Source organism: Thamnophis elegans, chromosome 2 (assembly GCF_009769535.1).
Source record: "Thamnophis elegans isolate rThaEle1 chromosome 2, rThaEle1.pri, whole genome shotgun sequence".
In the NCBI taxonomy this organism is placed as follows: Eukaryota; Metazoa; Chordata; class Lepidosauria; order Squamata; family Colubridae; genus Thamnophis; species Thamnophis elegans.
Window position 1 is genome coordinate 92,304,458 of NC_045542.1, and position 27,689 is coordinate 92,332,146.

A 27,689-nucleotide genomic window follows, 5' to 3' on the forward strand; every position below is an offset into this window, starting at 1 on the left:
TAACCGGGCCTGAAGCCGGACTGATGTCCGGCAGCTGAATCTGATCCAGATATAGAAGCATATGAAAACCTGTAAGGGAAGATCCTTTAGGAACAGTAAGCCTTGCCCTAGAATGTTAGTTCCAAATTAGCTCTAGTGAAGTTTGGCTGGAGATTTTGATGGTACATGCAAAACAACCCACCTGGGTACAAATCTGTGAACGCTTTGCTATATTTTACTGCCTGAAAATTGTTACTCTGTTTGCCTCTGTTTGACTTGTGGTTGGCTATACTTTGTGTTTGTAGGCTGAGCTTAATTACCAGCAGCATAGCTTTATGCATTGTGCTTACTCATGCTGCTTTTTCTGGTTGTCAGTGGAACAGCTACTGTGGTCATCTACGTATGTCTCCTCTCTGCCTACCACTTTGTTTGCCAGTATAATCTAGATCCAAGCCTGATTTAGCTGTTTAAAGTAACAAATTGAGACAAACTGTTAGGAATATAATCTAACGGTTGGGTTGGCAATATATAAATCATGTAACATTGTTGTACCTGTTTTTTAAAATCATACTGTAAAATGTGATTGGTTGCTGTTTTCCTCAATCAGCCATAAGAGGGAGCCAGAATGACTGTTATCTCTCTGTTTGTTAGATGCTGGCCTGATCTGATCTGAGTGTTTTGGAAGCTGGCTGTTAGAAAGTGCTGTGAGCTATTGTAAGTTTTGCAACTGCTAACAAACTTTGAATACCGGACTGATTATATGATTATGGACTATGTTATTTGGATTATCCCTTAACTGAAAGACATTGATGACTGACTGTCTTATCCATGTATGACTTGGACTGTTTGATGGACTCTGATACCTCTATTTCCACGAAAGTAAAAGTCTATTTAAAGTGCAGTGTCTCTGTATGCTGGTTTGTGTATTCTCCAACACAACTCTCACAACGCTTCTCTGAACGTACTCGCTTTCCCAACGGGGAGCTTACCTAACACAAATCAAGTAACATTTGGATGACACAAGAATCGTAACTTCTTCTTAGTCACAAAGATGCCTGATAACCCCATCTGGCCATTCCCTTTGTTCCATGGCAATGCCTCCCTAATGACTGCTATTGGCTTGTTTAAGAGACCACTAAATAGCTCACTAGTTTATGGGGTTCCTCCATCCAACTGCAAAACCAGACAGTGCTGCAAATTTTATAGGCTTGTTCCATCGTTTAATTGGAGCTTGTCTCACCAGCTCTGATGACAATGATGTCTGCTTCTTAATCTCATGTCTTTACAACTCCCTTGAGCATCTTCAAGCCAGGTGAAGCCAAAATCTTTTATTCTGGACAATGGGTGGCATCTTTGGCTTCCTTTGTCAGGCCAGGGACTCTTTTTCTGCCATCTGTCCCTTCCCTCCTCAGCCTCAGAGGAGAGAAGAAGCAGGTGGCATTTAATAAACAAAAAAAGAAGCAATAAAACCTCATAGTCCCTTCCTTCATTTGCATTTTTGATGGGTTTGAGGAATGCCAGATCGTAAAACATTTCCCCTACCCTTGACCAAATTAATTGTAAGGACCAGGATTTATGTGTTTTGTTTAGTACATCTCTTCTTTGGGAGGACCCGAGACAGTGACTCAGAAGCTGATAATAAAGGAAAGGTGTGGATCGAAACAATGATATGTGTGCTCATTGCTAACTAATATAGAACCTGCTGATTGTTTTCTTTGTCATTATGTAAGTCAATGGGCCTTAGAATTACTGTCTATTTGGGAAACATTTAAGTTTAGTTTGTGGCGTACTAAATCAGATTGGGAAAAGGACCTCGTGACTGCTTAAGAAAAGGATTCTCCAGGGCAGACTTGGAAATGGATCAAAATCCTGAAAACAAGGAAAAGATGATGATGAGGTGATGGGCATGAGAACTAGCTCTAAATATTTCCAGAATCAGTTTGCTTTTCATTTGGCTGTTATCAACACTTTATTAATTGCAATAACCAGACATACAGTATTGAACAAAGATGCTTCTAATGCAAACTAAGATATGGCATTTTCCCTTCAGGTTAAGCCCAGAAGTGAAATACTGTACAGATCTACAATATGCAACCATCATATTTTTTAAAAAGAATATGTAGATCCACATTTTGAAGAAATGTTGATCTACATTGACGTGGAAGGCATTATGCAAAGGTTCTTGTTTACAGAACCTTTGCAAGAACCTTGCAAAGGTTCTTGTTTACAAGAACAAAGGTTCTTGTTTAAAACTCAAATAATTTCATATTTAGTGTATATCCGTCATCTCTGATAAAGGTTCAGAGGTCTCATTTCATTCTGAACAATTTTACAGCGCTAGTGGCACTGCCTAATTTCTTCGTACTGATGGCTCCTCACCTCCAGTTGAATGGGCATGAAGAAAATTATACTCTTTGCTACTTACAAGGGGAGCCAAACTCACATTTCCATGTTCCAGTTAATTAGTCATTTCTTCTTCCTGAAAGTATGATGTCTCTGAGATAATGGTTCAGTTGCTGAAGACAGCTAATAATGTGATCAACCTTATATATAAAACTAATCAGCTGCAGAAGTTAGAAGTCAGGATAGAAAGATACGAGAAAAATTGGAAGGATTTGGAAAATAAAAGGATCATGAGTCTCTGCCGACAGCAGCTTCCCAAACAAATTAAATAAATGGATCTCCCACCCTCACTTTTTTTGTTTGTAAAAATCAGTGATGGCTGAAGTCAGTGAAAATCAATGTAATTGATCTAATGGCCTCAAAGCAAAATACTATTTTGCTTATTTAATTATAATTGCGAAGATCTGGCAGGTCAGTTTTGTTCTTGTGCTGATTTCATATGAGACACGAAATAAATGTATATTATAAAAATGATGCCAGGACATCGTGATGGACATAGGGCTGTTCCTTCGAGCTAAATAAAAATGCTACCAACTGGTCCTTGAGCCAGAAGAAAACTCCCTATACAAAATGTGCTGCTCCTACTAATAATCTCTATGAATTCTCAGGCGCTATAGCGATAGTGATAGCACTTGGACTTATATACTGCTTCATAGTGCTTTTACAGCCTTCTCTAAGCGGTTTATAGAGTCAGCATATTGCCCCCAACAATCTGGGTCCTCATTTTACCCACCTTGGAAGGATGAAAGATTGAGTCAACCTTGAGTCAGTGAGACTCAAAGTGCCAAACTGCTGGCAGCTGGCAGTCAGCAGAAGTAGCCTGCAGTACTGCATTCTAACCACTGTGCCACCATGGCTCTTATTTCACCACTATGCTGATAAATGCCCTTATTTATAATGTACAAGACATACTAAAGACTAGTGGATTCCCCTAGCTTTGTTTTCCTCTTTTCTTATCAAACATCAACAACTTTTCTTAATGTGGGATGGCCTGAGTTTGTACAGATGGCTAGACTAGGTCAGTTTGGCCATTTGTTTAAATTTGTTGTGGAGTGGCCAAATAATTTTTGTCTCAGGGCAACTGAGACACACTCTGGTTCTGAAGGACCCAACAATCCTCTTGCACTGATGATGTTATCTAGTTGGGTAATGAAACATCTCAAGCAAACAAACAAGCTCAGAGACCACAAAGAACCCCACGGTTCAACCATGATTTACAAATGTTCTCTGCTGTTGGTGGAGTGCATTATCCTGTATTCATGGAAAAGGCTGTTGCCGAAGACAGCTAATAATGTGATCAACCTTATATATAAAACTAATCAGCTGCAGAAGTTAGAAGTCAGGATAGAAAGATACAAGAAAAATTGGAAGGATTTGGAAAATAAAAGGGGATATGGAAGAAACAACTTCTTTCTGACTAAAATAGTTAAGGACAACTTAGACTTCTTCTTCAGGAATGGATTGTGGATCAAATGGAGGTAACATCCTGATTGAAAAAAAATGTGTACTGGACATACTTATATCAGAATTCAATATAAAGGCAGAATGGTTGATGATATTGTGCTGCATACTGAAATAACACAAGAATGGCTTGTCCGCTTTGAGAACTTAGTCTAAATCAATGATTCCCAATGTGGGGCCCACGCCCATAGGGGACAATTTGATTTTTAATGTGGGCAATTTGAACCTTGTTTAAACCAAAGTAATGGCCTTTTGGGCTTCCTCCATGTTAGTAGACTTCACTTTTTGAGTAAAGCAAGAATTATACACTACATTGCCAAAAGTATTTGCTCACCTGCCTTTACTTACATATGAACTTACTGTAAGTGACACCCCATTCCTAATCCATAGAGTTCAATATGGTCCACCTTTGCAGCTATAACAGCTTCAACTCTTCTGGGAAGGCTGTCCACAAGGTTAAGGAGTGTGTTTATGGGAATTTTTGACCATTCTTCCAGAAGCGCATTTGTGAGGTCACACACTGATGTTGGACGAGTTTACATGGCCTACCACTTTGTGGTTGAGTTGCTGTCGTTCCCAAATATTTCCACGTTCTTATAATACAGCTGACAATTGACTGTGGAATATTTAGGAGCGAGGAAATTTCATGACTGGATTTGTTGCACAGGTGGCATCCTATCACAGTTCCACGCTGGAATTCACTGAGCTCCTGAAGGCGACCCATTCTTTCACAAATGTTTGTAAAAAAAGTCTGCTTGATTCTACTTGATTTTATACACATGTGGCCATGGAAGTGATTGGAACACCTGATTCTGATTATTTGGATGGGTGAGCGAATACTTTTGGCAAGATAGTATATGTCACCAGGGGTAGGGTGGGGAATCAGGATTGTAAAGATTCTTAGGTGGGGCATGGCCAAAAACAAGTTGGGAACCACTGGTCTAAATGGAAGTGGGAACATATTGCTTTAAGTTGAGAAGATAAGGAATGGAAAAGAAAGAATTTAATTAAACATAGCCAATAACAAACTTTCATTTTTTTCGCATTGAATCTGTGAAATTGGGTTGTTCTTACATCTTTTTTAAGCATTAAGGGTCCTTTAACAGCAGTCATACATAGTATGAAAAGCTATAAGAAAAGTTGCTGCCAAATTAGGGATATACAATTTTCTTGGCAACAACATAGAAATAGTTTGCCATATTCTTCTTTTGGGTTATTAGTTTTTTAAAAATTTTCCAATCTAATCTACCGCCTTAGGATTTCTAGGTAGTTCTCCATCGAAATATTGCTTTATTCAGATTTGTTCAGAGGCAGCCAAGGCTGGCTATGTGCTTTAGTGAGAAAGCCCAAATGCAATTTATAAGGTGGAGATAGATAGAAAGACAGGTATACATAGCGATAGATATGAAGATTTAAGTCCTAGGTACCCCTAATAGCATAACCCGGGGTAAATAAGCAGAATTTATTGCGTGATGAAATCTTAACAATGCCATCAGGCTGCAGGAATTCCATTTTAATATGCATCCCTGATTGATTTGCATGTAGGCAGTAGAGAATGGAGGTGAAGTGGACTAGAGTTCTCTCTGCACTCCTGTTCAGCAGAGGCTCAGTTGGTCTGCAGATTGTTAGAATGCATGGATATGTTTCCAAGTAATTGGCTGAAAATGGAATAGCTCACAGGAGTCAGAAAAGAAAAGAATTCCTACCAGTAGGTTGCTAGACCACCCATATACTCAAACATCGCAGAAGAAAAGACAAAATTTGATCCTGTTTCAAATAAACTAACGAAGAGCCAGGAAAAAAGACAACTCAGCTCTTGAAATGATTGGATGAGCCAATTCCAATGCCAAATCTAAACTGGTCCAAAATCATAATCTGGCAGTACCCAGAGGCTCAATGTCTTTGCAATTTAGTTGAAAACTGTCAGTTTCAGTTTAGACCTGTCCTGCAGTGGGGGAAAAAAAAATCAAGAATAGATGGACACAGCTGAAACAGGTATTTCTGTCTCTTTTGTATGCTTTTAACCACAAGGGCATACACAGACAAGACTCACTGTATGCCTATGATGCATATTGTTGAGCTTTAGAGTCAAAAATTAGTACATTGGTTGGCAGAGAAATATTTTCCAAATCAATTCCTTCTTACACACCAGCTGTCTCTTTGTATTTTACATTTTCAAAAGTCATGCTATAATAATTTATGCTCTCTCACAAGTGTAGGGTTAAAAAAATAGGCTAGAAAAAAACCAGTGCTTGGGATTCTATAAGGTGGCAGGGTTTTGTAAGACTGCTGCTTATCTTTCAAGAGTTCTGTTGACTTTGACTATTTGATGGGACATGCCTCTCTTTAATTCAACCTATATATTTGCAGCTGCAGGAGGAATAGAAAGCAATAATAATTTACCAGGCATTGCAAAGAAAATGTCAATAACTCTTCAAGGGAGACCAAATCACGGTAAGGCTTCTGATCCTATGTTGGAATATGACATTTTCAATATCTCATATTTACAGATAAAACTTTGTATTTGATTGTAAAATTAAATGATGGCTAACTATGATGTTTCAATGAATTTACATCCAGACTCTACTTTCTTTAGTTCTCTCTATTACCCTTTTAAGCAGCAGCATTTGTACCGCAGTTCCCTAAAGAGTTATAATATGGATGACTTTAATCTATTTAAAGAGAAGTCATCCATAATATATCCATAGATCACAAAGTCATCCATAATATCTACAGATCTCATAAGGGCACTGCTGAATGAGGATACTAAATGTCAATGCATGGTCTTTAAAAGTTGCTTTCTATCTCCTGACTTTGAATTGGTTAAAGGTCTTTTTATTATTTCAGACAGCATATTACTAATTATATGTGACTCATCTCTTTACATGTTGTATATACTGCATTCATGACTTTTTCATCCTGGTTCTAAACTTTATATAATAGAAACATAGCAGGATCCCAATATTTATCCCCAAGTTTAGAACATTTTGGTAAGGTAAAAAACAACCATCTATTGAGTATTTATTTGTTTATTTAAAACATTTCTATAACTATCTTATAACCAGCTTCCAACCAGCTCTGGCCAGCTCCTAATCAAAAGTTAAAACAGTTCAAAAGTCATACTAAAACTATAAAAACTACACATACTAAAAACTTAACCTGGTGCCAAGACAAACTTCTGATGTGCAGTCACCTCATTTTATCCTAGCACTTGAGAGAAACACCAGATCTTCAAAGTTTTATGGAAGACTGGGAAGGCGGTGGCCTGCCCAACTTCAGATAGAAGGGTGTTCCATAGAACAAAGACTACTATGGGAAAAGCATACTTCCTAGCTCGCATAAGATGGCAATATTTAGGGAAAGGGACTAGGAGCATGCCAACCCTATCAGATTTGGTAGGACAGCTAAATGTCCTTAGGGAAAGGTGCAGTGGTTGGTTACTCCCGGTTGGCCCGGTTTGGCTGAACTAGTAGTGAAGAACCAGCAACGACCCAGGCCTGCCACACCCCCGAACCGGTTCCCTCGCCACCGCTGGGCTGCCGCCATTTTGGTTTTTAGCGACTGTGCATGCACAGTTCACTGTAAATTGTTCTGTGCATGCGTGAAGAACAATTTGCATTGAACTGTGCACACATGCACAGTGCACATCTGGTGCATGGGTTGCGAACCAGTAGTAAAGCTGGCAGCAATCCACCTCTGGAAAGATGGTACCACAGATAACCTGGTCCTGTGTCATGTAGGCCTTAAAAGTGATAACCAGCACCTTGAATGGCACCTGGAAAGAAACTGGAGCAGCTTGCACAACAGATGGGCAATCCTAATGGCCCTCTTTACTATGCATTCTGCACCAGTTGAAGTTTCTGGACCACGTGGAACAGATTGCAGCAATCCAAATGGCATGAGTGACTGTGAGAAAATTGTACTCAGTGACTAGCAACTGCATGTTTCACATTGCCTTCCTCAGGGATTTTCTTTGTTATAACTTTCCAAACTATCCTAGAGCCTCAAGATCCCCCATAATCTCTGTTTGCATACTATTCAAGTTCTACCATTCTTGCCTTATTGCTACTTGCTGTCCTAGTCATCAACAGGTAAGCACACCATCTTGACTTTAGAGACCTCGTCTTTAGGCATTCGAGGAGGAGAGCCATGTTGATGTACAGTAGCCCAAAAACAGAAGGTATCTAGCAGCATCATTTCTGACTAACAAATTTTTATCAAATTAAAAGCTCATTAAGATTTGTCTTTACAAAGTTTATGGTTTTATTATCCAGAAAAAGTGCCATTAGATTCCTTCCCATAACTTAGGCATTCCATCAAAAAAGGCTACTCTTTTGTGTTCATGCCCACCATATTTCAGAATGCTCCTCTAAATGACATTTAATTAAACTGGAGGATTCACTGCCATTAGATGATGATAGTTTTAAAAGGAGACTGACCAAATTCATGATGGGCCTGGCTACCAATATTATTGTTTTCAGGAGTGTAGAGTAGCATGTATCAACTGCTTGGAACAATAGGACAACCATCTTATTATCTGTGCTTGTAAGATTTTTGAAATGTGTATGTTGCTGAATGCTAGACCAATAGTAAAAATGACTTTTATAATGGTTCGATTGCATTCCGTCTGCAGTGTTGGATCTCAATTGGTGGTTTTACATGCAAAGTTCTCCTTGATAAGAACTGTCACTAAGTGTCTTCTTGCACAGCTTTCATGGTATAGGACAAATTGGGCATTCATTACATGTGCACCATTGAGCAATGAAACTACTTGGCCTCCCTTATGGTAACAGCTTGCATCTCTGGCAGCCAGGCACTCAACGATCACACACAATGGATTTCAGTTGTCTTTCCTTCCACTGCAATTATTAGTAAAGACAAGAGTTCCCCTCCCTTGCAATTGCCTTCAGCTTCCATTCAAACCCCTTCTAGGTGGTGGTGAATTGACTTTTACCAAGTGACAAATATCTAAATTGATTAGCCAAAACACAAGAAAGCTACCCTTAACAAAATGTAATGGGTTTTCCCCACACACTTGTTTGGTGCCACACATTGAGTAGTAATAGTAATAAGAATTTCCATGATTCTTAAACTCACAGTTAGAACCTGAATCATCAGAAAACACCCACTCTAAAGACTGTGATATTTGTTGGATGAATAGATAATAATAACAGGCGTGGGAGGGATGGCAAACTACAAGGGATAGCACTTAGCTGCATCTTCCAAAGCATGATTTAGTAGTTGAGATTCACTACAGTGCAGTAAGTAAGAATCACCATTTAGGTAGTTAGAGCAAGGCATCTAGCAATTGAATAGCAGCAAATATCTACATATTGGTCCCTAAGAACATTTTGTTTATTATTTAGATACCACTGTCGAAGTGGGGGCAACATTATTTTGGGGTGGAGCAGGAGATGTTCTATAGGACAGGGGCAACAGCAGAGAAGACCCTCTTCCTAGACCCTATATGTCAATGTTTTTTTTCACTGATGGAGTTGGCAACAAGTACCTTCTGCTTGACCAGGTGGGGCAAGTTGATGTAACTTGTAAGAGCCGAAGTGGTGCAGTGTTTATAATGCAGTACTGCAGGCTACTTCTGCTGACTGCCGGCTGATTGCAATTTGGCAGTTCGAATCTCACCAGGCTCAAAGTTGACTCAGCCTTCCATCCTTCCGAGGTGGGTAAAAGGAGGAGCCAGATTGTTGGGGGAAATATGCTGATTCTGTAAACTGATTAGAGAGGGCTGTAAAGTGGTATATAAGTCTAAGTTGTATTGCTATTGCTAACTGGGATGAAATGGTCCCTCAGTAACCTGGGTCCATACTGTGAAGAACTTTAAAGATCATAACCAATATTGTACCCAATGCAGCTCGCTCAGTAGAGATGTGTCATGCGTACTCCTAGTGCACCCAAAACTGCCTCTACTGCTGCATATTGCACCACCTGCAGCTTTCAGATGCTTTTCAAGGGAAGCCCCATGTAGAATTCATTGCAACAATCCATTTGATACAAAGAATGAGACATGTGTGTTGATATAGGATTACATTAAGATCGTTAAGATACCTTTGCCGCTCAACACCATTTCATATACATCTCCCCCCTTAAAAAACTAGATAGAGATATATGGATAGATGCATAGAGTCCAACTCCTTTCTTTGTTGCTTGTTTTGTGAATTGTATCATTGGAATCCTCATCCTCAAAAATGCTATGTATCTTCCGTGTAATTTACCCTCTTATCCTCACTAATGTTTGAGAAATATTGATCTGCTTGCCAGAATTCTCTTTCTTGTATTTCCTGATAATCTCTCCTGTAGTTATAGTCTTTGTGCTCTATCTAGCATTTATTATTCTCCTTTTGTAATGGTGAACTCATTGTACCTTTACATGGTAATGTAATAATACCTACCACTTTCTGTGCTGCAAAAAGATGGGTCTCAAGCATCTTTAAATGTCAACTTTAATGTCTTATGTGCAAGCTAAAATTCCCAACACTGGCATTTTAATAATCTTTCCAAATAAAAAAGGAAATTATAATAACTGTGTAAATTTCAACCCAAGAGGATCAGTATTTGTACAGTGATCCCAAAACTAAAGTAGAGCCATCAAACTCTGTTGGCTATATCTGCTCAGAAAGCCGTCTCTTTGTTTTTCTACAAAAATGACCTGATAATGCAATTTTCCACTTCAAAATAAGTCTTTCAGAATACTAAAATAGTTCAACGTGGCTCCTTATTTCCGCAGCTAAAATGAATAATTCCTTAACCAAAAGCTGTGTTTCAGTTAAAACAAATCTTAAAGTGTGTGTGTTTGTGTGTGTGGGAATTCCTTCTAAAAATGATAATAATATCAGCTTCATGATCCGATAATGTAAATACTTAGGGTTTCTGCCTTCCTTTTATACTTTAAGTAACGGGTCCATGGAATTTTATGTGCCACACCCAAATTGATGCACAATGCTAATCTATTAACCATATGAACCATTACAATCATGTCCCACTACCAAGCTGAAATAATGGCACAGAACTTTATAATCAGTATATACTTGATATACAGGTAGTCCTCAAGTTATAATGGTTCATTTAGTGACTGTGCAAAGTTACAACGGCATTGAAAAAAGTGACATATGACCGCTTTTCACATAACTATTGCAGTATCTCCATGGTCATCTAATCAAAATTTGGATATCATCTGTGGGTATCATCTTTAGCTCCCCGCCATATCCTAAAAAGCCTGCCTATAAAAATTCCTTAATATAGGTAAGGACTTTTTATAACAACATGGGCTAGTATTATGTGCTCAAAGAGTTGTGTTTTGCTATCAATTCCTAACTATAAAAAAAATCAGGGAAGTTATTATGTTGGATCCAACTAATTTCTTGAGCAATGGTTTTTATTTTAATAATTGCATGTTTCCATTTTTGTCTGAAGAAATTTCCCAACAGAAAAAAAGATGAGGCAGTGCTTTAGTTTTGGCTATTTGGGGTCAGAATTATCTCTATTTATCTATAAAATACCCAAAAGCAGAGAGAGAAAAACAACTGAGGACAAAACCCCATAAAACTGAGAGCCACTTAGTGGTTGATGCAGAAACTGGGAGACTGTGAGTTCTAGTCTTATCTTAGCCATGAAAGCTAGCTGGGTGATTTGGACCAGTCACTTACTCTGCCCTCAGATTACCTTATAGGGTTGTTACTGGGAGGGAGAGGGAATAGGAGGAGTTTTAGATACTTCACCACCTTGAAAGGTGGGAAAAATAACAAACAAACAAAAAGTGATATTCTTGAAGAGGTTAAGTTCTTAATCATTGTTTTTAAATACCAAGAATGGAACTGGGCAGACAGCCTGATTCAAAGAATAAAATAAGTAGAGTAGCGTAGAAGTATTGAAAGGGACCCAGAAGTCTTCTAATCCAAACTGACTCTTGTTGATGATGGTTGCAGTGTCCAAGGATCTTGTGATCACTTTTACAATGTTCTGATGAGCAAAGGAAGCCAGATTCACTTATCAACCGTGTTACTAACTTAACAACTGCAGCAATTCAAGTAATAACTGTGGCAAGAAAGATCATAAAATAGGGCAAAATTCACTAAAATATTTTGATTGGTAACAGAAATATTGGGTTCAGATATCGTCATAAGTCAAAGACTACCTGTACTGTAGTATATATCGTATATGTAGCAAATAGTGTAAAGGATTCGCTGTGTTTGTATTAACTTGAATGCACATTGAAGACACTGAATCTGTGGCATTTTTTGAAATTGTTTTTGCCTGGTTAGAGAACCAGATTATAGGGCACAACTATAAATCAGTGGTTTTCTAATGCTAATCTGTGAAATAACATAGATTCTGAAGCAACCCAGAAATCAATTTAATCTGCTGCTGAGTGGACAAGTTGATTCCCTTTAACTTTCAGTAAAAAATGTTGGTGTCAACCTCTCAGTAACAATACAGCCAGCTTGGAATTCATTGCTGACCAAAGGGGAAAAAAATAAAAGGTGGGAACAGGGAACCAGTAACATATCTTAAGGGTATTATAAGTTAAATGTCAATGTTGACTTGGAAAGTTTGCAGAGATGACATGCTTCATTCTACTTACCATTGTTGTTTCTGCAATAGATCCAAAGCTGTTGATGAAAATATTGCAGCTTACATTCACTGCCGGACCTGTAAAACAAATAAAGGCCGATAGCATCTCTTGGGTATCAATCCATCAAAGAACAGTAGACTAATACAGTTGAATTAAAGTACAGTTGACAAGTACAGTTGTCTTTTACTGAATCCATTGCCCAAGTATAAGTTGCAATGGTAATAAATCTTTCATTTGGTAACATTCTTCTATTTCCTTGTACTAGATCAGTTTTGTAGTTTGCGAAGACTTTCCCTAATGTCTTCCAATCAATTTCTTATAATGCATGGAAGATGAGGATCACTGAGTCTCTGCTTCCCATCTTGGCATCACCAGTGGCTATTTATACATAAAGTCTACATATTTATAATCTGTGTACCCAAACCTAGTTGTATGGTGATTTGACATAGGAACCACATTGAAACCATGCAGTTGGAAGTTGCTACACTATATAAAAAAGGTTAGGTTGTGAGGAAGGTAGATGTGATTTTAATTTGACAGAAGAAGAAATAGATTAATTGTGTAAAAAATATTGATTCTGATTCATAGATTCATAGAGTTTTAGAGTCGGATGTACCTTAAAGGTCAGCTAATTCGGGGGAACATCTACTAAGGCATTTTGGAGACATGGACCTCTATTTGAAGACCTCCAATGTAACAGAACATATAATGAGATAGCCTATTCTACTGTCAACTCTAGCTGTCAAGAGTTGACAGCTCTTACTGTCAGGAATTTTCTTCTAGTATTTAAACTTAATTAAAATTGAATAAAGTTGCTGGCTTTTTTCCCCTTGGCCCCGCTTGCTTAATTGCATTGTTCCCACCTAGTTTTTGGAGACATGTCTCCAGCATTCCATTTAAAGACTAAGGGAGATCCTTATGTAGAAGTAGTTATGCACAGGTGGTTTCATTTTTCTTACTTTACCATCACTCCCATTCTTTCTTATATATTTATCTATCTGATTAGAATTTAATTTGATCCAACAGGATATATGAAGCACGATGTACTGGTTCGCATCTTCCTATTCACTGATCTTTTTTTTCTTTTTCAGACTAACCTTTTGTTGGGAAACGGGAAGGCTCGATGGGTAAATGGGGGCCCATTTCTCCAGAGTAACCTTATTTAAATCCTTTCAGCTCCTTGACTTTCGATCACAAAATCCTGGTAGACAAAAGGATTCGGAAAACCCCACATGTCCTTTCCAATAAAAGACTAACAAAGGGCATCCAAGCTGGGCAGAAGCTGAAGAGGTCCCAGGAGAAAATGGCAATTCAAGTCAGAAGCTTGAATGTCTTGTAACTGAAATGATCAGAAAAGTGCCGTGCCGAGATTCACTTGATTTCCTTTTTTGTTTTAGTATCTGTTATTTCTTGGCTGTCTACCTTGGAAAGATGACAGAATTAAGCAAGCCAGCAAACCTAGCCCAAATATAAATAAATCTTTGCAAATAGCAGTGGCAGACTGCAACATTCAGTCAGGCTAATGTATCAATCTATATTCAGGACCAGGATATGGCTGACTGAACATGAAGGGGAAAAGGGTGAGCACAGATCTGTCTGGCTTCAAGGGCTTGCCAGTAAACAGCTCCAGCTGATTATCTAGGTTCCTTGAGGATTCCTTGATAGAATCGAAGGGTTGGTTCACACCTGCAGGCCTGGTGCATAGAAAAGAATCCCATAGCATTCTTTGGATAGCAAGATGGGCAGCATATAAATGTAATAAATAAATAAAATACAAAAGAATAGGAAGCAATATCACTATTAATGGAAGACCAAGAAAGAGAAGATGATAAAGATGATGAAGAAGAAAAAGAAGAGGAGGAGGAGGAGGAGGAGGAGGAGGAGGAGAACAAGAAGTAGTAGAAGAAGGTCATTATTATTGAATGATCTGTTTTGCAGTAAAACACAGTATTTCAAAAGCGTAAGAAATAATAGAAATGCAGAGGAGACGAGAAAAAATCTACCATTTTTTTAAAAAAAATATATGTTTATTTCCATTTCTTTCCATACAATCACATGTATACTGTGCATAACCGGGGCATATAACATTGAATAATAAACATAGCCTTCCCTTTTGTAAACAATACCCCGCAAAATACAAACCCAATATACCACCTTGACCCACCATACACCCTCTTTCACCCCCCTCCAACTTTCATTCTTCCTTCCAACATTCCCCTCTACTTCCTACTTCCCCTCCCCCTCTAACACTCCTCTCTCTTACATTCCCTCCCTTCCTTCTCCTCCTACCTCCAATCCTCTTTCCCACCCTCTCTACCCCTCTTTCTTCTTTCACTCTACTCCTCCCTTCTTTCACTCTACCATTTTGTTAAAGTGCACTTTTCTGTGGTTTTCTGTAATAAAAGGCAAGGAAGGAGAGAGTTTATCAATGCTAGAGGCTGGAAATATCATGCCAGCTAGAGGTCCAAGGGATGATTCTATCCAAGGCAGTTTTAATTGAACTAATGTTAGATTCTCAGCAAGTTTTGAAACTGTGGTGAATGCTCTAGAAATGAGAAGGGATTCAAACTTAATTTTTGTAACAATATATTTATAAAAATTTAATAGATGCAAAGGTGTATTTAAAACCAAGCAGAGACTAAAGGATGTTAATTCTAAAGCAATCCTCAAGCGTGTGCCAATCAAATAAAGAAACTGTGTGAAAACTAGTTAGTGTAAAGCCATATTTAAGAAATGACAACACAACAACACAGTTAGGCAACAGAATGATAAAGCAGACAGACAGAAACATTAACTTGATACAGAGGAGATTTCCAGAACTAACAAAAAATCATTATAAAAGAATCTGCACTAATTTGGTGAAACCAGTAAATTTAATTAAGGCATGGAAGAGATTCAATTGGGCATGGATTGCAAAGCTTCCATTTACCCAGCAGATGGAAGACAAATCTGTTTTAAAGGCAAAGACTCTCCATGACTATAGGGAAAGGAGAAAAAGAGGAGAATTGGACAGTAGTTTATTTGAATGAGAAGACTAAAACTTTAAAATAGAAGAATTTGTGGTGTAGAAGCTAGGTAATACAAATTGGATTCTAGTATCTCAATCTGAGCAAGAGATCCTGGTGAAATAAATGTATGTACTGTATTAAAGGGGGGGGGGGACAATTTCATTTTGGACTCTCTAGAGAGTTTGTCTTTACAATGATATTGCCGGATCCATGTCAACTAATCAACAAACATCCAGTGACCTTTATTATTGATTTCTTCAGATATATATTCAAATATGTCAATTACACAGGGTCTACTATACTAAAATTACAATCCATAAACTTTGATTCACTAATTTCTGCTTTGCATAGCTGGCTATGAGCCACTGTGGCGCAGTGGTTAGAGTGCAGTACTGAAGGCTACTTCTGCTGATCACCGGCTGCCAGCAGTTTGGCAGATCGAATCTCACCAGGCTCAAGGTTGACTCAGCCTTCCAGCCTTCTGAATTCAGTAAAATGAGGACCCCGATTGTTGGGGGCAATAGGCTGACTCTGTAAACCACTTAGAAGGGGTTGTAAAGCACTGCGAAACAGTAAACAAGTCTAAGTGCTATTGCTATCCCATCAGATTCCTTGTTTCACTATGCCTAGGCCATATTTGCTCCTTTTCAGTCCTGAAGCATCTATTTGGCACCTTTCTTGACTCAAGAAATGAGAAGCATCTTGCGCAGTAAATAAATAAGATAAATTAAAGCATAGTAACATGCTTATTTGTGTGGTCCTAAGAGTGTAAACTGACCACCGCTCCATCAAACAGCAGTCCATTGGGCTAGATCAGTGGTTCTCAATCTCTGGGTTGCGACCCCTTTTGGGGTCTGACAATCTTTTCACAGGGGTCGCCGAGGAGCCTCCTGCGGAGAGGCTGGCAAGAAGCCGACCCGAATGGAAGGAGTGGCTTGGGTTCCCCGCATGGTGGAAGGAGAGAGGTGTGTGTGCACGTGTGCGCATGCAAGTAAAATACCCACCTGGGCCAGGATCAAGGCAGAGGGGACAACAACACTCCTCCCGCTGTTGCCACTGCGCAATGAGGTGAGGAACTGGGTACACAGCGCAGGGGAGCCACACTGCGCAGAAGACTCCTCAGCACCAGACTCAGGTCAGTGCGAGCCGTGGTCCCCTTCGTGTTGGCTCAGGAAGGAGGGGAATGGGGAGCAGCAGCAGCAGCTGGTTGCGTGCAAGGAGGGAAGAGTTCCAGTTCTCCTGCGCTGCACAGGGCTCTCTTTGTGCAGGGCTCTGGAACTCTTCCCTCTCTGCATCCAGAGATGGCTGCTCTGGCTCTTTCCTGAGTCAACACGAAGGGGACTGACCTGAGCCTGGTGCTGTGGAGTCTCCTGTGCAGTGCATCACAGCCAGCTACTCACTTCTCAGTGGCGGCAGCGGAAGGAGTCGCTGTTCCCGCCGCTGTGATCCTGGCCCAGGAGGGTATTTTGCTTGCACGCGCAAGAAAGAGATGAAAGAGAAAAGGGGAGAGAGAGAGAGAGAGAGCGAGAGCGAGAGAGCTGGAAGGAGAGAATGGGAGAGAGGGAAAATAGAGGGAAACAAATTAGAGGGAGAAGGGGGAGAGGGAGAAAGAAATGAAAGAGAGCTTAAGGGAGAGAATGAGAGAGAGGGAAAAGAGAGGGAAACAATGGCAAGCTAGATCTCTTGCCAAGAAAACTGCAATTTGCCAGAAGGCACAAATTGGAAGCAAGTCTGATTTTTTTTAAAAAAAATAACAGAGATGGCAAAAAATGCATCTGAAAATAGGATTATTTATAATTTTGGATTACGTATTATATTGTCAAACTCAAAAGAAATCAAAATATATATATCCTATTGCTGTTAGTACAATCTTGCCAGCTTCTATCAACTTACAGTTCACTATGAAAAGATTACAGAGAAGCAATTTCCTACAATTAATAACTTTATTTCGGATTTGCTATTGTATTCAATGAGAAAGAAAGAAAAAGAAAGAGGGAAAGGGAAGGAAAGAAAGAAAGGAAGGAAGAAGAGAAAGGGAGAGGAAAAATAGAGAAAAACAGAAATGAGAGGGAGGGGGAGAGAAGAGAGAGAGAGAGACCCTATTTCCACAGAAAACACTGAGCCATGAAACCTTGGTAGGCATGTCTTGGGAGGGGGTGTCATGTGACTGGGTGGGAGTGATGTTGAGTTAGCCACACCCACCCAGGTTTTGTAGCTCCCAGTGTTACATAGTAGCAACGAAAACAATTTTATGGTTGTTGGTCACCACAACATGAGGAACTGTATTAAAGGGTCACGGCATTAGGAAGGTTGAGAACCACTGGGCTAGATCTTTTCTCTGAAGGCTTACGAAAGACAACATCTGGATCATGGGATGTTAAATTAGAAGACATAAAGGCCTTCTCTGGTAAGTTGCCTAGGCAATTTGAGGATAACATTGATTCTACTCAGTGTGACTTTGTTGCCGTTATTGATTTAGACTCCCCAGTAGTAACTGATGCAGACAAAGACAACTCTCTCCAGCATTACACTTGAATCCAATAAATTTGGCCTGCTTTAAGACCCAAGTCTTAGTCCAAGGCTACATGGGTAAAAAGTGAAATCATATGCATCTAGCATAATTTCAGATCATATGAGTTTGATATAAATATTACATACAGCATTCTGTTTTCCCTTTCTCTTTTCCCGTTCTCTTAATAAAAGTTTGACTATTTTATTGTCATACATACCCCCACCTCACTTTCTTGTCCAATTAAGCTACACTAATAAACTAATGCCACATTGTTCAACAAAGCTTTGACAATGGTATTATAGCGTTCATTTCAGCTACAAGCTAGAAGGCTTTGTCATTTAACATAGCTAATGATTTTCTTTAAAAGGGTCTGAGATCCTGCAGGTCTGAACAAGAACTAATATGTCTCATTGCTTTTGTTTGGCAAGACTTACACAGTAAATAAACTTCACCATGCTTCAGTGTTTTTTTTTACTAAGTACGGCTATTTGGAAGTGATTGTCTCTGGACACAAAGAGCAGCATCAGTTATAATAAAGGAAGCCTTCTTGTTCTTTTCCCCAATACTGATATAAATTCTGTTCAACTGATTTTGAATTGCCAGTTGAACTTCTTCTACATGCTTCCTACTTTAGGATAAATGCATGCTGTCATGTCAAATAAGGGAAATAAGTAGTATGTGACTCCAACCTTGCAGCCTTTCCTGTTATGTTCCTATTGCAGCTGACTAGGAGCTGTGAAGAACTAGAACTCCATGCACAGGGGTGGGCTTCAAAAATTGCAGCAATGGGTTTGCTGTCCCGTTGCTGGCTGGGCATGGCCAAAGTGAGCATGGTCTAGTTGGCCTCCTGCACCATGATGGTGAATCTTCGGGGGCTTTCCTTGAGTCTCTGGAAGGGTGAAAACTGCTTCTCCCAGGCTCTGGAGGCCTTTTGGAGGATGGAAACAGGCCCATTTCTGGACTCCCAGAACTTCTGGGAGACCCATTTTCCCCTCCCCAAGCCTAGGTGCGGATCCTGCACTTACCTTGCATCCAAAATGGGCCACACAGAGATGGGAAGGGTGGGCGGAGCCAGCCAGGAGTGGGATTTGGAGGTTCTCCAAACCAGCCATAATGTTAGCTATGGGTTCTCCCAAACCCGGGCGAACCTGTAGCAGCCCACTCCTGTCCATGCACATACATCACCGTTCCAGACTGCTTTAACATTTCCTCCCATCATGGATTCTTGTAATAGTAGTTGCTATCAAATGAGATGGTACTCTCAAAGCAGATTTAATCATTGAACAATTACTAAGGCTCTTTGGATGAAGCAAGAAGCCACGGCAGTTTAAACTGGTAACTGAAGTGATACGAATCAGAAAAAACTATTGTCATATATGCATCTATATCATTGATCAAATGCAGCTGCAGCTGAAAGTACATGATCATCAACTTTATTTTCATTAGATTAATAAATTGGAATTTTAAAAAAATCCACTGCATCAATAAAGGTGGGTACCCTGGTGTTTAGGAGTGCTGATATGCCCAAATACATCTCTTCCCCACAAAAATTTTCATTTTTTTCCATTGATAACTAAAATGGGAATCAGACAAATGAAAGCAAACTTTTTTCTTGCATATGAGAACATATTTATATACTGATAATTTTAACTTTGAATAGTTACTTAAGAAATGGTTATAAGTTGAGAACTACCTGTACCTCCATTATGGTTAATTTAAGAGGTAAGGTAAAAAAAAATTACTTTAGGATTGAGGGAGGGGAAAATTGTGGAAGAAATAAGATTTGGAGGGTCAGTGATAAAAGGTGGAGAAAAAGGACAAGGAAGAAGCAGAGAAAAGAGAGTAGAAATGGAGATAGGGACGAAAAAAGGAAAAGTAACAATGCGGACTGCAGATGATAGTAAGACGAGGACTGAATGGAACAAGGTCTGGGAGAGACAGAAAGGAAAGAGAATATGAAGGCTAATGAGATGGAAGGATGTTTCTCCCGCTTCCTCTAATGTGTAGTTTCTATGCAATGTAAACTATGCTTCCAGTAGAAAAGAATTTCTGTAGCTGAGGGTTGAAATGCAGAGTGCTTGGTGCTCTCTGAGCTTGGTTGTTTGCTTGCAGATATTTAATTACTAAACTAAATAACACGATGGTATTATCTAGCTGGGTAGATAATGCAATGCCTGCAAGAAAACAGCCAAGCTCAGAGAGCACCAAGGACTCGAAACTGTAAGTCTTCCTTCCTTCCTTCCTTCCTTCTTTCCTTCCTTCCTTCCTTCCTTCCTTCCTTCCTTCCTTCCTTCCTTCATCTCTTTATGTACAACATAGCAGCTTATAATATTTCTCATATAGCCAGATAGAGACATATAGCACAGGGGATATACAGATTATATCCATAATTTTATTTGCATTTATAAGAGAAATGCTGTATAGGAGAATAGAAATAGTGTGGGGGACCAGGTTTTTTTTGTAGTCCCTTGGTTCCTTTTTTCTGGCAAAAGGAGTAGGGAGAAAAGATATTAGAATACAAACAACACCACTTAGCAATAGCAATAGCAGTTAGACATATACCGCTTCATACGGCTTTCAGCCCTCTCTAAGCGGTTTACAGAGTCAGCATATCGCCTCCACAGTCTGGGTCCTCATTTCACCCACCTCGGAAGGATGGAAGGCTGAGTCAACCTTGAGCCGGTGAGATTTGAACCGCTGAACTGCAGATAGCAGTCAGCTGAAGTGGCCTGCAGTACTGCACCCTAACCACTGCACCACCTCGGCTCTTATTAAGTTAACTCAGTTAAAAAGGAGAGTTTGCAATGGCAAAATAAGAAGTCATGGGCTTAGAACGTTTCCATGGTGGTCTTGCATCTTTAGGTCACATACATGTAATTTTTAAAAGAACTTTTGTAACTTAAATATCAGTCTGCTGACATGATGTGTCATAAGAACATTTTTAGCAAGTCATTTTATTACGGTAATTAAGCAAATAAATTGTATGGTTCTGTGATAATGATTACCTGTTTTGGGACAAAGCCACCCAAAGGGGACATCTAATGATGTATGCCCTCTTCCTTGCTTTAATTTTTTAAAATTTCAGTCCCAAAATTGCTTTTCAAAAGGAAACTGGACTTTCTTGCTTTTTTGGGGGGAGATGTTTTGCTTCTCATCCAAGAAGATTCTTCAGTTCTGGCTGAATAGTGGGGAATGTAAGGATTTATATTCCTAAGCAGTAGCAGTCATATTCCTTAGTAGTTAGCATGCTAAAGAACAATGGACCACCAGAGTGCTAAAACCAGATGACTGTTATGGAAGCGAAACATCTTCAAAGAAAAAAAAATCAAGAAATTGCAGTTGCCTTTTGAAAAGCACCTTCGGGACAACCATGACTTGGATGATTGAGAAGACATTTTTAGACATTTTTAATTTCAGGAAGAAAAGAAGAAGGAAGGAAGGAAGGAAGAAACTAACTAACTCAGTGGAATCATGATTTTATTTTCATTTGACTGTAAACCATTAAACTGCCGCAGTGACTTATTGACCCATTCATTTGAATAATATGCTCAGAGGCGTATAACTCTAAGCTCTGCAAAGCTTCTTCTGTGACTTCCATATGAATTGAATACTGATTTATTTGTGACAGATGAAGTCAGTAAACTGCCCCCATGAGGAGTTCCTTGAAATAAATCTGAAATTAAATTATCTTGGATGAAATTACAATGCAGCTGCTTTCAGCAGAGGGAAAATGTATATATTTCATTAAATGTTAAAGTTTAATTTCTTTGGCGTGTATGTGCAGATATAGGAAAAGTTTTCTCTAGTTTATTTGGCTTTTTTCAATAGATTTTTTTTTCCTCATAGGGTCTGATACATTTTCTTTACAAGACACACACATGCCTTTGTTCCATAATTATGGATTTTCAAAGATAAGACATTGTTGATCAAGCTGAACTTGGAAGACATGATTTTAAACTCCCACAGAACTATTGATTGGCCTTGAACTTACCTGTCAATCCCTGCCCCTCATCTATAAAAGGTTTCATCTCTTTCATGGGGGAAAACATTATTGAAATTTCTCTCATTAAAATCACTCCTTCTGTTGGTAAATGCCAATTCAATAATAATTGAGGATTTTCCTTAAGCCACATTGTACAAGGAACATCTTTCAGTAGTACTTACTAGGGAAAGGCACAGATTTGAAAAGAATTATCCTTGGGTTCTGTGATTCTTTGCATTTTATAACTGTGCCTTCCGTAACCATTATTTTTAAGTCAAAAGAGAATTGAAATGCAATTTTGCTATATTTCTTGCCTCCCAGCAGCCCACTGTCTGGATTGAAAAGGAAAGGGGTGAAAAGACCTTAGGGGTGAATATGTAAGAAACTGACAGCAAAACAAGGAAATTCATGGGGAGGTGCCAATAAAATTAAATTAAAGAAAATAAAAATAAAAAGCAGTAAAAAGCTGTAGGGCTATTGGATACAAATGAAATTGTACAAGCATGTTGTGGGTGCTCTCACAAAATGGCATGCTATTATGGAGCAGTTACCATATCTGTTTCGATTGCAATCATTGTTACAAATGTGAATCCTTGAAAATAGACTTTTGCATAGGTTCATTTGAATTATACTCTTGCTTCTTTTTGTGGATGCATTGCTTTTTTGTTGAGGCAATATGCTTTTTCCAGGCCACAGGGAAGCACAATCTGTGTTCTCTTTCATCCACAGTAGTTTGGTGAAATTAAAGGAGAGTAATTCTAAATTCAACCCCATGCTTGAAAACTATAAATTATTGTCCCTGCCTATGTCTGCAGTGCTACCTATCAAAGCTTCTGTTGTATATATGAATCTAGTAGATAAGTTTCCAGATCCAATTATACACAAGTTAGTAACTTTCTTGTGGTTTCTGCAGACGGTTTGCAAAGAATTTATAGCTGTATTGGAGAAGGGGGGGGGAAGAAAGAGGGGGAGGGAGAGAGAGGCGGGGGGAAGAATGAGAGGGAGTGGGAAGAGAAAGAGAAATTGCCATGTTTTGGAATTTTACTTCCATGTAACAGAATTATTTCATTAGGTTTCAGCTTAATTTTAGCAACTAATTTTATGTTTATCTTTCATTACCTGCCACAAGACACTGAAACGGGCTGATCTTTACATTTAATGAAACATGCACATTTGCAGTTAGACTGGAGAGTAAATGTAATGGTTAATAGCATTTTGAAATTATGTGTTTGGCATACTTCATTTATTTGTTCCTTCTAGTGCTGAGAAGTGTGCATTATAAAATCAGGCCATAAAAACAAGCCGATCTTTTCCTTATTATTTGTTCTCAAGGATCCTTCTAGAAAAATAATATATTTTCAAGCAACAAAGGACTCAGGGAAAAAAAACATTCACTGGTCTACTTTTCTATCTTAACCTCACCCCGCTTGCGGAATGAATAACCCTCTCTTTCCCAACTTCAAGTATGAGAGACAGGCTGAAAAAGAACAAGTCTCTATAATAAACAATAGCAGGTGGAAGAAGTCATTGCAGACTTATCAAATCAAGGGATTCTCAGAACATTTTGTAAACAACCTGGCAAAATAGACATAAAAAAAGCTTCAAAGAGACCCTGTCTTAATGAGCTCGCCAATAAATAAGAGCTGGAGGGTTCCCATGTTAGTTATCAAGATTCAGTACTCCGAACACCCAATTCCTGGTGTTAATATTTATTCAAGGAAGTTCATGTGAATTTTGTTCCTTTGACTCTGCTCTGCAAGGGGCTTGTTACCAAGGAACAAACAGATAAAACAGAGAAACACTGTATGGCTGTTTGACATATCATGGACAAAGGTAGATGTATGATCTGCTCTGCAGGGGTGATGTATGTTGCAGAATAAAACCTAAGATGTTAGATCATGGTGAGAGGTCTACACTGTATAGAGTTTATGTCAGTGTGCTTAAAAACAAAACAAAACTGGACTAAATTCACCTTGTCGTCGTGTTGGATCAGTAAGACGCTGGCTGAATTTGTATGACCTAGCCTTTTCTCTAGGGTGCTGTACACTTCAATGTCCATAAATCAACCCTCAAAATGCTCACATAGTCAAAATAATTTGATGAGCAGGATGTACCACTTCAGAATAGCCATCCATTCATCTCTTAAAGATTGTAGCTCTCTTTGGTTTGCTGAATTAGGACCAGATGTGGTATTCAGCAGGTTCTGACCAGTTCTGGAGAACGAGTAGCGGAAATTTTGAGTAGTTCAGATAACTGGTAAATCCACCTCTGCCTACCCCTGTCCCCATCTATTCCCTGTCTCCCGAGTCCCAGCTGATTAGGAGGGAATGGGGATTTTGCAGTAACCTTCCCCTAGAGTGGGGAGGAATAGAGATTTTATAGTATCTTTCCCCTGCCATGCCCACCAAGCCACACCCACCAAGCCAGGCCCGCAGAACTGGTAGTAATTTATTTTTATTTTTCCACCACTGATTAGAATTGTATAACAATATTTCTTGCTCAACTTTCGTCATATTATTTGGAAATTTTGGGAGTTGTTAGATCTAATAGCTAAAGGGAAAGCTACTTTAGAATATATTGTTGCAGTTTATTATATGCTCCCCAACTCCCAGAAATACTGTGAGGTTTACAAATTGTTTTGGAAAAAAAAATTAAAACAACAAAACAGAACCCAGATGGCAGGGATAACAAACCCAGATGGGAATGAGAAAAAGAAGAAAGGGGGCCTTTCAATCACTATCATCAAACATATATGTATGAGTTATTAAACTTGCTACATTTATTATTATATCCTTTGCTGTGATGTTTCCCAAAGCTGAGACAATAATTTCTTGGATATCTGAACTTTGAATGATTATACAGATTTAATTAATATTCAATCCAAGCAAGACTGAATGACTGTGAGTATTTAGACCCTTTGGAGAGAAGATTCTTCCATCTTTACTTTTGTATGACCCCAGGCAGAATCTGGGGATCCTCATACACTCACGGCTCCTTTTTAAAGAGCAAATGGCAGCCGTAACTAGGAGAGCACACCTTTGCACACCTTTGGTGTGCAACATCAGTTGTGCCCATTCCTGGACTGGGAAGCCCTGTTCACTGTCACTCATTTATACTACTACAACACACTCTACATGGGGCTGTTCCTGAAGCACATTTGGAAACTTCAATTAATGCCGAATGCAACAGTACAGTAGTAATATATATGGCACACATTGACTGAAATGACTGACTATACAAATCAAGTCAAGTCAATCAATACTTAAGGAAATATCATAACTGTGTTTGACAATCATCAAAAAGATCTAGAGCAGTGTTGGTGAACCTTTTTGGCACCGAGTGCCGAAACAGGAGCGTGTATATGTGTATATCCGTGCTGGAAACTGGAAATAAAGCTGCCTGGTACTCAGCCTCTTCCAGTTTCTGGCATGCATGCACGTGTGAAGACCAGCTGACTGGTGCGCATGCTGGAAACTGGAAGAACAGTCACCCAGTGCGCATGTGCACACCAGGAAGATGATCTTCCAGATTACAGCATGCACATGAGCAATGGCCAGCTGGTCTTTATGCACATATATGAGTCAGAAACTGGAAGCATCGGGTGGCTGCTCTTCTGGTTTCTGGTGCTCCCACATACATTAAGGCCAGCTGGCTGGCACGCTGGAACCTGGAAGAGCAATGGGCAGGGGCTTGCATGCCCAGAGAGATGGCTCTGCATGCCACTTCTGGCACATGTGCCATAGGTTCACCACCATGGATCTAGAGTATTGTAAATATCCAAGAAAAGGCCAAAGTATTTGCTAAACAGCAGGTTCCACCCAAGCATTTTCTAGTGTGACAAATGCTACTTAATGTTTAGTGTCTAGTGTTAGAATGAATAATGATCTTTTATTCTTTCTTCAAAAACTTCAAAATGGCTTCGGGGAAGGCCAATTTTACTTCTATCCTGAGCATCCTTTTTTAATCTTTATGAGTAACTTTACATTCAAACCTTGGTGACTTTATCAAAAAGTGTCAGACAACTACAGCACAACTATAACCAGCACAAATTATGAAAAAGGCAATACTTACACGAATAACATCTCAGAAACAACCAACTAACTATTACAACCACATGGCATCACCATATATCACAAACTGAAGACCAACAAAATAAGCCAAAAGACCCACCTGTCCAAGAAGAAAATATAGGAGCCATCTATAACATATAGTATAAGGACTGTAACAGCCACTGTGTAGAACAGATAGAAGACTAGCAAAGTGCATCCATGAACACCAACTAGCAGTCAGAAGACATGATAAAAACTCCTTAATCTCATAAGACATGTGATGATTCAACCATAGTTTCAAATGGAAAGTTGAGCATCCTAGATCAAGCTAAATAAAAAAATATAGCAATAAACCACATTTACAAACAATTCAAAAAAGGCAATAAAACTAAGAAGAAAACCAAAAGACCTGAATGCCTCCTCTCCAACAACCAAATAAACAGGGATTAATATCACAAAAATAATTAAGCAGAAAACAATACCAAATCAAGGAACTACAAAGAAGAAAATCACACCCCCACCAAGGCTGATATGGCAAGCTACTGTATATAAAAAGAGAGACACTTCTCTAGCAGTGATGATGTTACCTAGTTGGGTCATGAAATATCTACAATCAAGCTCAAAGAGTGCCAACTACTTTAATGTTTGGTAGCTCAAGACTCACATTGTTATTAAGAAAATGGATATATTAAATAATTGAAAGTATTCCAAAGGTGCTTTTTTTCAAGAGGCAACTGAACTTTCAGAGCTGAAGAAGCTTCTTGGATGAGAAGTGAATTGTCTTTAAAGAAAAACCAGAAAGTCCAGTTGGTTGTTGGGGAAAAAAGCATGAGACAAACCATGACCTGGATGATTGAGACTCTACATAGACGTTTAGCTTTGCATAAAAAGTATTATTTCTATCTAGTCCATTCTAGGACAGTGAAGTCTCAGAAAATAGTATTAATCTTTCACATGAGATTTCTACAGTGGTCCCTCTGTGCATCCTGATTGATCTTGGCAATAAAAGGTGCATTTAGGCAGTATAACATCAACTGGCCAGCTTCCCCTATCAGATATATTACTTATCAGATGACATTTCACACTGTGTTGAAAAAGTGTTCACATTCAAAGCAGCTCTTTTGGCTGACCTTGCCTGAATGTTTGTGCTGACAGAATGTAGACAGATTGTCCAAATCTGATGGAGCTGCTGTTGCATGAATTTAAAAAGATAAACATTTTCACAGGCTATGATATCATCCTGGATAAACACTAGGTTTGCTAGAGGGGCAGATGAGATGCACACCATCTGAAAATCATCTCTTCTTTGATCTCTTAGTCCTCAATCCCCATTACTAACTGGGAATGCCAAGATTACACAATGGCTTATTTTTCAGGTGATGCGTGAAGTGTGTAAGTGCACAAAATGAGTTTAAGCATTGGCTCATGCCCCCTGTTGCAGGCACCCAAGTGTTTGAAATGTATATGTACTTGTCTGTATATGATTTACACACTTAACAAACTCACTTTAAAAGCCATTGGTATAACCCCAGCACTTCCTGCAACAATTGTAATGTAAAGTATAATAAATTCATTCAAATTCCTTTTTGTTTCATGTGCATATGCATTATAGTAATGAATGTGAAAATATAAAAGATGATCATTTGTAGATAGATGTGCATGAATTTGGGTGACTTAGTTTAAAATAAGAGCCTTTCCAACTGATTTC

At 39.0% G+C, this 27,689-nt stretch overlaps 1 protein-coding gene across 1 annotated transcript in view; it reads right to left on the reverse strand.

The window, feature by feature from the left end:
• The window catches only part of GLRA1 (glycine receptor alpha 1), a 57,376-nt gene that overhangs the window by 22,105 nt on the left and 7,582 nt on the right, over window positions 1–27,689 (reverse strand). The window contains exon 3 of the mRNA XM_032239061.1: window positions 12,440–12,507. Coding sequence (XP_032094952.1) covers window positions 12,440–12,507 — 68 coding nt within the window. The remainder of the gene's footprint in view (window positions 1–12,439; window positions 12,508–27,689) is intronic.